The sequence below is a fragment of the Lutra lutra genome, chromosome 14 (genome assembly GCF_902655055.1).
Source record: "Lutra lutra chromosome 14, mLutLut1.2, whole genome shotgun sequence".
Taxonomy (NCBI): Eukaryota; Metazoa; Chordata; class Mammalia; order Carnivora; family Mustelidae; genus Lutra; species Lutra lutra.
This window is the reverse complement of record NC_062291.1, coordinates 62,213,075-62,225,277: the sequence shown is the minus strand read 5'-3', so window position 1 is coordinate 62,225,277 and position 12,203 is coordinate 62,213,075. Positions and strand designations below refer to the sequence as shown.

The 12,203-nt window shown below is 55.7% G+C and overlaps 1 protein-coding gene across 3 annotated transcripts; it reads left to right on the top strand.

Annotated features, from left to right (window-relative positions):
• The first annotated feature begins 475 nt into the window (after window positions 1–475).
• On the top strand, window positions 476–12,198 carry PITX3 (paired like homeodomain 3). Of its 3 annotated transcripts, none has more exons than XM_047701834.1 (4): window positions 476–758; window positions 9,632–9,761; window positions 9,937–10,139; window positions 10,694–12,198. In XM_047701834.1, exons 2-4 carry the CDS (start codon window positions 9,644–9,646, stop codon window positions 11,279–11,281), a joined length of 909 nt encoding a protein of 302 aa, XP_047557790.1. In that variant the 5' UTR covers window positions 476–758; window positions 9,632–9,643; the 3' UTR covers window positions 11,282–12,198. The 3 variants fall into 3 exon arrangements, with proteins under 3 accessions (XP_047557790.1, XP_047557791.1, XP_047557789.1); XM_047701835.1 differs by lacking the exon at window positions 476–758 and adding an exon at window positions 1,156–1,223; XM_047701833.1 differs by lacking the exon at window positions 476–758 and adding an exon at window positions 7,586–7,630.
• The last annotated feature ends 5 nt before the right edge of the window (window positions 12,199–12,203 follow it).

The following is a 12,203-nucleotide window of genomic DNA, read 5'->3' as shown; positions in this document are numbered from 1 at the left end:
ACAGCAAGAGCAAGCGGCGGAGGAGAAAGAAGAGGAAAGAAAGGCAAGATGTGGGAGGACTGGAGCAGAGACAAAAGCGCGAAGAGACAGACAGCGACAAGTGCAGAAAATCTGCGAAACGTGAGCGGCAACAAAGCGTTGAAATCCGGTGGCCTCTCCCGGACGGTGCGTCCTCCCACCAGACGCCCCAGCTGCCCTATCCCCCGGCACCACTGCACATCGCTCAGAGTGGCCTGGTCCCACTTCTCCGGGGCCACCAGGGCCACTATACTCCGCCCTCTGGATACATGCTCTGCTCCTCCAAAATGTTCTTGCTCCGCGAAGTTTCAGCCACGTGGGGAGGGGCGTGGCCCAGATGCTGAGGCGTGCCTTCGATTGGCCAAGGGGCGGGCTTCTTGGCGGCGCGCCGGCCGGACCCCTCCCCCGAAGGCGGGGCCTGAAAATTCACAGCTGGAAAGGGTGGAGCCCGGGCGGCGCAGCTGGAAGGGGGCGGGGCCCGACGCTCCAGGCTTGCCGCGGCGGGCTGGGGGCGCCCTGGGCTGCCATAAAGTGAATGGGCGCCGGCGGGGGGTGGCAGTCCGCCGCGAGGCTCACTCTCTCTCTCTCTGCGAGTCCGAGAGCGCCGGAGCAGAGCGGCGGCCCGGGCGCAGGGGGGCGGCCCCCACCCCGGCCGGGTGCCCGGCCCCTGGCCCCTGCCTGCCCTCCAGACTGCCGCCGCCGCCGCCTCTGCCGGGAGTCTGCCTGTTGCAGGACTCACTGTGAGTGCTCGACCATGCGGGGACAGGGACTCATGGGGCCGAGGGGCCACGACCGAACTTCGGAATCCCCAAAACAGGACCTGGGTGGCTGAACTGGGGAACGGTGCCTGGGAAACGGGTCTAGACTGGGAGGGCTTACTGCAGACCCGGGGCCGGGACTTAGGAAAACGAAAACTCAGCGTCGGGACTCGGGGGACAGACAAGAGGGAGACTCAAGGGATCCAGAGGGAAGCCGGAGACATGAAGCCAGGACAGGAGCTCTGCGAAGCAAGGAGTAGAGTGGGGAAATCATTACCAGAAAGCGCCCTGGAATTCGGGGGCGCGGGGCAGGCAGCCAGGGAGAGAAAGGGGTTGCCGAGGCCCTGGCCAGCGGGGGGAGCTGGCGGCGGCCGCACAGCGTGAGGGCAGTTGGCCGCTCCGAACGCCCCTCGCCCAGGGCTCAGATTCTAGGGGCTGCGAGCAGGAGTGAGCCTGGTCGCACACGCTTCTCTTCCCCGCCGCTTCGCAGTTTGGATAGGAGCCGTGTTGTGGAAGCCTGGCAGCGACCGGGTCAGATGGCCGCTGTGCGGGCGGCAGGGCCGAAGCGGGGCAGCCCTAGTGACTAGGCGGCGGGGCTGGCATGTTGGACTTGGGGTGTCAGGGTTCGGATGGGTCTCGGCCTGGAGCCGCATGGAATTGGACGGAATGTCCGCAGCGCGCGGGGCTCAGAGCGGACAGAATGTCCGGGGAGGCTAGGTGGGTCTCTCCGGAGCAGGCGCTGTGTACGGCAAAGGCGGACAGAATGTCCCTGGCCGAGTGGCATGTCTATGTACCGGGCCGTGCCTTGTCCAGCTGCGTGTGCAGTGGGGTTCGCTGTGGTGGGTCGCCTCAAATGCCGGCTCACACTTTGCAAACTACTTTCTGCTCCTAGGGGCTGCGGGATGGGGGTGAGAGGGTGCTGGGAGCACCCGAGTGAGAGTAAAGGCCTGGCCTTGGAGTGCGGTGGTGCTGGAGGACATTCCTTCTCCAACCCAGACTAGATCTGAGCATCACCCTGCACATCTAGAATCCAAATTTGAGAAGAGAAATCCAATGGCGGGACGGCTAGTAGAAGACAAGGGAAGCGGGAAATGAACCACAAGGGCAACGGGAGGGTAAGGAGGAGTCCAACACAAGCCTCCTTGACAGCTTCAGTTTCCTCACAAACTCTCAGAGTCAGCCCCTAATTCCAATACAGCTGATCAGACAGCCCTGGATTCCTACCTGGTTGTCAGCAGGCTAAAGGCTCCTTCCAGGAGCCCAGGCCCAAAGAGAAAACTGCAGCCCTTTAGCAAAGCAAACCCTGTGGTTTTATTTCCCTCTTGGCTCTCTCAACCCCACCAATCCCAACACCACCCTGATGGCTGAGAGGAAGGAGGAAGGACACACACGGAATCCAGACTCTGGGGTCAACATGGGGCCTAGAGGGCCCTCCAAGACTGGTTGGGAAGGATGTCTCAGCCCTACCCAACTGTCCCTTTTGTTTTCTCTGTAACTGGGAAAGAGCCCTGATTCCTTTGGACCCATACAGTGACCACCCACAGTGACCCCAACTCTTTAACCAGAGCCCAGTTAAACTAAAGGGAACAGAGAAGAAAAGAGAGAACTTTCCCAGTATGTGTAAGTGAGCAAAAAAACTGGGCTGGGGACAGAGTTTTCATGAGATAAATGCAAGCTGATGCATTTAGCAATCAGTAATCTAATCAAGTGGGTCTCAACCTCTCAACCTCCACCCATGAATGACATGTAATATGTATTCCCCACACTCTCACCTCCATTCCTTCGTTTTAAAGTTTGCTTATCACTGCCCAGGACATTGTTTTTCAACCTTTTTTTGGTCCGTGCCCCCCTTTAATAAATGTAAAGTTACGCCCCAATTACTCTCACCATATTCTCTCACCAATTACTCTCACCATATTCTCGCCATATGTACTCTCACCATTTTCCATGCACTTGTGCTCCCATCACCTTTGAAAAATCACTGAAATTATGGGTGAAATGAAAGTCTCTGAGTCAGGAAAGGAATAGGGAAGGCATTGCAGATGGTTCCCTGAAGACCTTAGCCCAAAGTTCTGCATTTGTCAAAAAGGCCAAAAAGTAATGGCATTATAACGAAGACGAGTGGAAACAAAAGACAGAACTTTCTCCCATCCTTGCATAAAACCATGTAGCTGAGTGCATGCTGAGTCACTGGCTTTTGGGGAGAATGTTATGGACCTAGAGAAGGGTCAGAGAATGAGCCACAGAATGGGGAGTCAGGGGCTGCTAGTGAGAGCAAACTTCAAAGTTTAGGCCTCTGGAAGGTAAAATAGGATGGAAGTCCACAAATAATGGAAGGTCTAGATAAACAGATGTGTTTGCTCCCCAAATCCTGAAATGGGAGATGAGGGGGCCTTGTAGAACTGGAAGGATGCAAGCTCAAGATGAATAGGAAAATGTACCTTGGCACACAATGGGCAGCAAACTTTCAGAGCTCCTTTCCAGAGAGGAGGTAGAGGCAGGAAGTGGAAATGGAATCCTTCAGGGCTTGGGAGGATCCGTGCATGTCAGAACCACAAACAGCTGCTGGAGTAGAGGGGGCAAGGCAAGGAAAGAGCTCAGACCCTGGTTTTAGGAGAACTGGATTCGAATCTCTTCAATCTGTGTCACCTTGGACAAATTTATCTTCTTAGAGATGAAATGAGGATGGATATTCCTGCTACCTGAGGTGGTTGTAAGAGTTAAATAATGTCTTTGAAAACCCTTTGCAAATGGAGAAGCACCACAGAAGTAAGAAGCATTATTGCTATTATTATGATGCCCAAACCGTATAGGTCCCCTGTAACCCCAGAATCTTTGCTTGGAAGGATGGGGTCTCAAGTCTTAGAGAAGCCCAATAGCACCCCTGATCCAGACATGGGAAGATTCTCAATGACAGATGGAACACCCTATACCAAGCTTCCAATGCCAGCCATTACCTCTGCACCTCTCCAAGAAGAGTTCTAGGGAGCTCCCCTAATGCTTAACTCCAAATATCCTGATCTGATCTCTGCCTGCCTCCTGATCAAGGATGTGAATATGGGCCCGGGACACAGTCCAGGAGGGGAAAGGTGGGCAGGCTGGAGCTGAGCTGGGGATAGGCATGAGAGAAGGACAGAGCCACCCAAAACTTTTCTTCTCCATTCGTTCCAAATGATGCATCCTAGAGTGTGGGGAGGAAGAAGGCAGCTAATCTGAAAGATCCATTAGGTCCTGAGCTTTGGGATTATCTGGAGTGTCTAGCCCATGGTCATGGGCAGGGGCCCATGATGAGGATGATGGGAACAGAAAGGGAAAAAAGATAGACAGTGAGGGGAATGAAAACTGCTCCCAAAATTCTCTCTCCTCCTCCATTGTCCTCCTCAAGGCCTTCTTTACATTTTTCAGTTAAGTTCCCCCTTTCCCACCTTTCCCCTGCCCAATCCATTCTGCTCACCACAGCCAAATAAAGGTCCCAGAGATGCTGCTCTTATGTTTCTCCCCTGCCTACGAGCCTCCAGTGACTCCTACTGCTTGGAATACTGCTTCTCAAAAGAGGAGGATGAGGAGAGCAGGCAGGGCAGGAGAAGGGCCATGACGTTGCAGGCTAAATGTGGCCCATCTTCCTGGCAGGATGATGTCACTTGAAGATGTCACTTGAAGATGTGGAGAGAGAAAACTTTTTTTTTTTAAGATTTTTTATTTATTTATTTGACAGAGATCACAAGTAGGCAGAGAGGCAGGCAGAGAGAGAGAGTAGGCAGCAGGCTCCCTGCTGAGCAGAGAGCCCGATGTGGGGCTCTATCCCAGGAACCTGAGACCATGACCTGAGCCAAAGGCAGAGGCTTTAACCCACTGAGCCACCCAGGCACCCCAAGCAAACTTTATTTTCATATCAAAATAACTTAAGCGTGGAATAGAATACAAAACTTGCTTCAATTTTTAACATAAGGCTGGAGATCTCAAAGAAATTTCATACTGGTGGCAGCTGCTTGAGGTCGTGCTCCCAGTTTCCCTGAGGGATGTTCTTTCTTACTGGTCTTGGGGGGGTTTTGATGGAAAAGCTGGAGATGCTATAGTTTAGACTTTATCAAACCTGAAGCACCACCCCATGCCCTTCCCTGGAGGCCCCCTCTACCTGATTTGTTTTCCTCTGATGCTCTCCCATTGCCCACACTGAGACCCTGGCCATGTTAGACTGCCTGTTGCCCTCGGAACCTGCCAGCTCATTCCCAGTAGTGCTTTATTATTTAGAAGCCTCTGCTCCTTCTATGCCTCCCCAGTTCCCAGCTCTGCCATGTGCTACATTCTCTGAGCCCCATAACTTGATACCACCTTACATGGGCTTCCGTCTCTTTGACCTCCCCCCAGTGTGGGAATTAGGCCTACTTAGCCCATCATTGTCTATCCTGTTTGCCTCCCCAGACTGTAGGCTCCTAGAAATTAGGATCTGTGCCTTACCATCCTTAGGGATCTGTCCTAGCACCTAACACTTGCTGAAGGAAAGAAGGAAGGAAGGGGAATGGTGGGTATGGGGGCCTATTTCTCTGATCCCTAATTTACCCCTTGCTAAATTAACTCCATCAAATCATCGCTGCCTCCGCTCGAGTCTTAGGGTTTCCTCTTGGGTCTGTGACCTTTGTCTACAGCTGTCTGATTTGCTCACATGTGCTCACAGCAGCTCAGCAGACCAGACAGGTTGGGTCCTCAGCATCCCTAATGAACTGAAGGGCCTTACTTCAGACCCAGGTTTCTAGCTGGGCTCCACGCTAGCTAAGGACCCTGGTTTATATTCTATTACCAACTTGCTACTTGCTGAACTGAGCCACAGTGCCAACTCTATCCCTTCCATCTTCCAGGGTTTTCTCCCATCTCAGTGCTGGGGTACGCCTCCTGCCCAGGCATCATCATTGCAACTACTTGGGGGCTCTCTGGCTGTGGCCCTGATTTGCCCCTTTGGTGTCAGGGCAAAAGTGGGTACACGTGGCTGTTGTCTTCTTGCCATGAGCTTGGGTCACTTGGAAACCATGACCTCCTCTCTCTGACCTCTCTAACCTGGGATAACCTATGCTCTCCACTTTAATATATCTTGAATATTTTGTTCTCGCTGTGGTCAACCATAGGCTTCCTGTAATCCCAGGCTGTACTTCAGAATCAGAGCACACCTGCAGGTCCTTTCTTCTTCCCAGGGTGGGACTTGTCACCCTGACAGTGTGGAGCCTCGCCCATATATCCCCGGTAGGGTGTGTCAGGGAGGCTGGAGGGGGGACCAGCAGCCCCTCCCAGAGCCGGACTCAGCACCCCTCTTATCTCCTGACTCTCTCTGGTCCTGCCTGGTGTTTCCTACCAGCATCCAATCCTGCAGCTTCCAGACCTACTGCTTGTCCCTGTCCACCGAGTGAGGAGAAGCCCCTGGCCTCAGTCCCAACTCCCCAGCTTCCTGACCTCTAACAGTTTGGGGGAGCTTAATCCTCAGCCAGCCTGTCTCCAGCTCAGACAACAGCCTGGCGCCCCCAGCCTTTGCCTGGCTAGCCCACCCGGCGCGAGTCTGTGGGAGGCCATTGCCCCCGCTATCTAGCTCTCTGTCGCCTGCCTGCCTGTGGTGTTCTTGCCTTGTCAGTTTCACAGGCAGGACTCTTCTTGGCCTCCACCCCTCTTTCCAATAGTCCCACACTGGTCAAGAGCCTGAAGGTTTCCTTCTCCCCTTTACCAGTGGCTCTTGACTCCGGTTACTCTGCCCATTTTGCTGTTACTTTATTGGCTGGGCCCTCCTTTATGTTCAGGGCGGAGTATTCACAACACACCTTTGCATCCCACTCTCAAATCCATCATACTTGCCTTTTTTCACCAGAGGAAATCTTCACTGGGTAATACAGGGTCTCAGAAGGTAAACTCAAGCAAGGGCAGAGACAAGGATGAGATCTAATTTACCACTCTATCCTTAGTGCCTTACTCAATGCCCAGCGCATAGACGGCACCAAAGAGACATCTGTTCCATGAATGGCCAGGGGGCAGGGAAGCAACTTGGATAGAGTTTTGTCCCCATTCATCTTTACATTATGTTTTTTTTTTTTAACCTTCTAACAGTACTAGAGGTAGGTAGGGAAGGGAGTATGATCTCCATTTTAGATGACGAAATATGTCCAGAGAGGTAAAGTACTTTGCCAAGAACAAAGAGCTAGTAAGTTGGGGAGCCAGGACATGGACCCAGATCTTTTGTCCCCAAACCGAATTTCTTCTGGCTATTCCAGATTGTTTTCCTATGAGGGTCCTGGGCAGTTTCCACCCTCTACCTCCAAGCCATCCTCTTCCCTCAGACTTCTCCTCACCCAGGGAAACAGACTCTATACTCAGGGGAGTATAGACCGCTCCCCTGGCCCCTTAGGCCTCCTCCTCCCCCACAGAGTCCTTAGTTCTGGGACTGAGATCTGAGGTTCAGAGGGGCCAGGAAGGAGGGGGGGAGTGGAGAGTAATGGCAAGCTCCAAAACAGCCAAGGCAGCTGTCCCTGTCACAGAGAGAGGAGACTGTGTGACGGTGTGTGGGTCTGTCTGCCTGAATGTGGGAGCGCATGTGTGGGAGAGTATGTGTTTGTATGCCTCTAGCTCCAGGTCCAAGTGCTTATTTTGTCTGAGTGGGGGCTCATGTGTGTCTGCATGTGTGTCTGTCTGTCTCTGGAAATACACAGCCTGAACTCTGCTTTCTCGGCCTCATCTCTTGCTCTGGCCCTTATCTCTCTTCACCCTGCCTCCTTCTGCTGCAATGGAGGGTGAAACGGAGACACAGGTATGGAATGCTGGTGGAAGGCGAGTTTGGAATACTGGAGTTCTGGAGCCAAGGCAGACTGGAAAGACAAACGGTACTGGTGGGATTTAGTTTTCCCTACAGGTGAACCGAATCGTCCCTCTTTTCCCAGCGGTGTTGTTCCCATGGCCTCTGGAGAAGCCAGGGGGATAGCTTGCATTTTGAGAGCACCTTGGGTATAAAGTAAGAGGAGACTTCAGAGCCCCCCTTTTTCCAGCTCTCAGTTCTAAGCCTTTTGAGCTCTTTGGGAAGAACTACTAGTCAAGGCTGCCACAGGTTTCACCCAAGGGTATCTCCCTTCTCTCAGAGCATCCCTGGGCCAGCCCCAAGCCTCTGACTCCTGACCTTAGACCTGGAAGGGGAGGGGAGCTGAGTATCCCCCACCCCTAGCCTGAATTCTCTCCTTCCCTGTTCCTTTCAGTCCTCCCTCTCCAACCCTCGGAAAAAGTCCAAGTCTAGACCCCACCCCTCTCCCTGCAAACAGAACAGGGACTGACTGCTTCTCAACCTCCTGCCTTGACCTCTGTTGCACCCCCAGTCTCGCTTGAGAGGTTGGGGGGGCAGCTGTCCTCCTTCAGCTGGTTGACGGGTGCATTTCCATGTGCAAATACAGGCCGCTGCCCATCTGTGCCTCCCAGAGAGAGGCTCCTTATAAATTCAGAACAGCCAAGTGACACACATCTCAATCTAGGCTAATCCGCCACATTAATGCCACCCTGCACAGCCTGGATCAAGTCCCTGTTAATGGAGAGGCAGATGGACCCCTCCTACCCAGCTCTTCACCCCTGTTCCTCTGTCCCTAACCTCCTTTGGTTCTCCTCTGACCCAGAGGTGTCTGTCCAGACTTCCCAAGCCTCACTAGTGCCCCTTTCTCTTCCTCCCACCAGGGGGGGCTTGGGAGAGCCAGCAGCAAGGGGGACCCTGCTGGGGAGACTTGGAGAGGGACCTGGGCCATCTCCTGGGCCATGTCAAGCAAGGTTTGGGATAGGGAATAAGGGTGGGAAGGTGGCTTTAAGAAGCTCACATTTGCTCCTGGGATCGGGGAGGTAGGAGCGCTGGTGGAGGCTCTAGTAGGAGTGTGATGTGTGTCTGCACAGACACAGAGGCAGACGAGGCCAGGACGCCTAGGGATTTTCAAACTTGTTTTTGATCCTGGAACCCTTTCTTCAAATGCTATCTCCCTAGAAAGCATAAACAAAACAGGCCAAAGCAGGACTGCCCTGGTTGAAGCAGACCCATGCAAAGGCCAAGCTAGACTTCTATCCCTGAGGCTGGCCCCAAGTACCAGTCCCTGAGGGGATTTCTGAGTAGGGCCCCCAGGAACACAATTTGAAAAAGCAAATGAAGAAAAAGCAGTAGCTTACAAGTTTCCCAGACCTGGTTCAGATCCCAGCTTCACCATGCACAAGCTCTGTGAGCTTAGTGGTAACTTCAAGTCTGTTCCCTCACCTGAACAAGGGTGATATTTAAGATAGATGCATTCTTGTGAGGAGAGAAATAATGAGACAAAGGCCCATAGTAAGTATTCATAAATAATAGCAGTGATGATCCGTACGCAAGACATATTGGGCCTGGTTCAGAAACCAAATCTGTCCCACTGGAGAGTAACAGAGGTTTGGGCTGTGTTCAGGTGTGATCAGCTGAGGGGCAGGTGTGAGTTTGTGGGGATACTGGACATACATGTGAGAAGGAACTCAAGTTTTGGAAGATGTGGTATGCAATAGCATGGTTTTCCATGCAATGGCATAGTTTTCCTTAGCGGATTCAAAAAGTGTCTATTGCACACCAACTGGGCACCAGGCAGAATTCTAGCTAGGTTCCCAGCAGTGAACAAAATACAGTCTGTGTGCATGTCTGTGCATAATGCCCCTGGGAATACCCCCTTCTCCCCTTAGGCTGCTATTTCCCTATTCTATCCTAGGGCACCCCGCAGAGGGGTAGCTTTATGTCGGTAGCTGAGAAAGGTGCAGTGAACTTGAGGGGAAACACTACTAGGAACCGGTTAACTGCTAGATTTTATCCCCATCCACCTGATCTGTGTCTTGTCTTCTTCCAGAGTCCTCCCTCCATGGAGTTCGGCCTGCTCAGCGAGGCGGAGGCCCGCAGCCCGGCCCTCTCGCTGTCAGATGCGGGCACTCCCCACCCACCCCTCCCAGAACACAGCTGCAAGGGCCAAGAGCACAGCGGTGAGCGCACCCCCTACCGGGGGTAGGGGAGATAACAGTTCAATCCCTCCTGGGGGTGACATCTGACCGTGGGGGAATGCCGGGTGGGAGTGAGTGGTCAGTGGAGGAGGTCCTGGAGCCGCAGAATCCGCGCAGGCCTGGGCGCCCTGTGACCTGCCCCCACCTCGGCCCCCAGACTCGGAGAAGGCCTCGGCTTCGCTGCCCGGCGGCTCCCCCGAAGACGGCTCGCTGAAGAAGAAGCAGCGGCGGCAGCGCACCCACTTCACCAGCCAGCAGTTGCAGGAGCTGGAGGCGACCTTCCAGAGGAACCGCTACCCTGACATGAGCACGCGCGAAGAGATCGCGGTGTGGACCAACCTCACCGAGGCCCGCGTGCGGGTACGGCCCTCCCAAACCTGAGCCCTCCACTACACGCCCGCCCCCGCCCCCCGCCCACCTTCCCCCTCCAGCCCCGGCCTCCTTCTCAGCCGCCGCTCAGCGAGCAGCCCTGGAGCTCCCAGCCGGCGCTCCCGCCCCGATTGCCTACCCTCGGCGCCACACCCGACTGGCCCCTGCCTGGGTCTGCTGCCCCGCACAGCCTCCTTTGCTCCGGCCTCTGCTCCACCTCCATCCACCCTGTCGTCCCAGGCCCCTCGTTCCTTTTCCCCCAGCACTGTCTCCCGTGCTCTTCTTCACTCCTCTTTGACTCCATCCTTCGTGCTCCCGCCCCAGACCCTATCGCCCTGACTCAGTCCTGTCGCCCACTCCTGTTCTCAGCGCCCGGACTCGGTGCGCTCCTTCCACCCCCAGCCTAGCTGCCCCACTTCCGTTTCGTTTCTCCTCGGCACGGTCCCGGCCCGAGCTCCGGGATCTGGGACCCAGCCGCTGCCGCGCGGACCCGGGCCGGCCCCCGCCCGGCTCCGGCCCTGACCGCCTTTCTCCAACGCCCGCAGGTGTGGTTCAAGAACCGGCGCGCCAAGTGGCGGAAGCGCGAGCGCAGCCAGCAGGCGGAGCTGTGCAAGGGCGGCTTCGCCGCGCCACTCGGGGGGCTGGTGCCGCCCTATGAGGAGGTGTACCCCGGCTACTCGTACGGCAATTGGCCACCCAAGGCGCTCGGCCCGCCGCTCGCCGCAAAGACCTTCCCGTTCGCCTTCAACTCGGTCAATGTGGGGCCTCTGGCTTCGCAGCCCGTCTTCTCGCCACCCAGCTCCATCGCCGCCTCCATGGTGCCCTCGGCCGCAGCCGCCCCGGGCGCCGTGCCAGGGCCCGGGGCTCTGCAGGGCCTGGGCGGGGGGCCCCCCGGGCTGGCTCCCGCCGCAGTGTCCTCCGGGGCAGTGTCCTGCCCTTACGCCTCGGCCGCTGCAGCCGCAGCCGCAGCCGCCTCCTCCCCCTACGTATATCGGGACCCGTGTAACTCGAGTCTGGCCAGCCTGAGGCTCAAGGCCAAACAGCACGCCTCTTTCAGCTATCCCGCCGTGCCCGGGCCGCCCCCGGCCGCCAACCTCAGTCCGTGCCAGTACGCCGTGGAACGGCCTGTATGAATGGCCCGGTCCGTCTACCATCCCCGAGGGCGGGGGCGAGAATTCACAGCCTCCCCCGACGGGGGTCGTCTTGACTGGCTTGCCCCTACCCCGGGGTCTGAGAGGGGTGCTGGGGCAGCTCGGGGAGGGGGGCGCGGCCAGCTCAGGAGAGAGACTACCCCCTGCCGACCCTGAGGGGTGGACTGGGCCCTACACACAGTCCGCACCCCTGGGACTAAGGCCAGGAACAGGGACCAGTTCCCCGGGGGCCAACTGACCCTTGGCCCACCCCGCCTTCTCCAGACTCCCCTCCCCCATTTTCAAAGATAAATGAAATAAACGTGCGCGGACTGCCAAAGGCCTGATGATTCAGAGTTGCGGTTGAGCTCCCGCCCCTCATGCTACCCCATGTCTAGAGGAGTGCACAGGAAAGAAGTGAGGCCCGGGCTTCTAGGGCTTCAGTCCCCTCTCAGCTCCCAGCACCGGGATGGGGCAGCTGGGAGATTCCTGGAGCAAAGTGGGGCACGTGCCCTGCGTGCGAATACGTAAGTGTGGTTTAGGACTAGCTACTTGGCTGGCGTTGGCCAAAGCTGGTGCTGCGGCGCCACCTCGTGGTCTCATGGAGGATAACTGGAAGTTCTGGTCAGGAACCCTTGTGGGAGTCAATTCTGCAACTTAAGAAGCTTATGACCTTAGATAAGTTAGCACCGCCTTCCTGCACCTGTTTCTCACTGTTCCTATGAGGGGCTTGGGTCTCTAATAGCAATAAAATTCTGGACTGTAACAGACATTTATTAAGTGCCTACTAGGCCTAGAATTCTTATTGTCTGCGTGTGTGTACCTCTCATCTTTCCACACACCTTCTTTGGCTTCTCAGTGATCACCCTGCTGCCAGCAGCCCTTTCCCATCACAGCAGTCCTCTTCCCCCAAATCTTAAAACCC

Bases quoted from the DNA above. Each gene is read 5' to 3' on its own strand.
- PITX3 (XM_047701834.1), top strand. From the start codon at position 9,644: ATGGAGTTCGGCCTGCTCAGCGAGGCGGAGGCCCGCAGCCCGGCCCTC. The intron at 9,762-9,936 runs GTGAGCGCACCC...CTCGGCCCCCAG, and splicing joins CAAGGGCCAAGAGCACAGCG to ACTCGGAGAAGGCCTCGGCT. The intron at 10,140-10,693 runs GTACGGCCCTCC...CAACGCCCGCAG, and splicing joins TCACCGAGGCCCGCGTGCGG to GTGTGGTTCAAGAACCGGCG.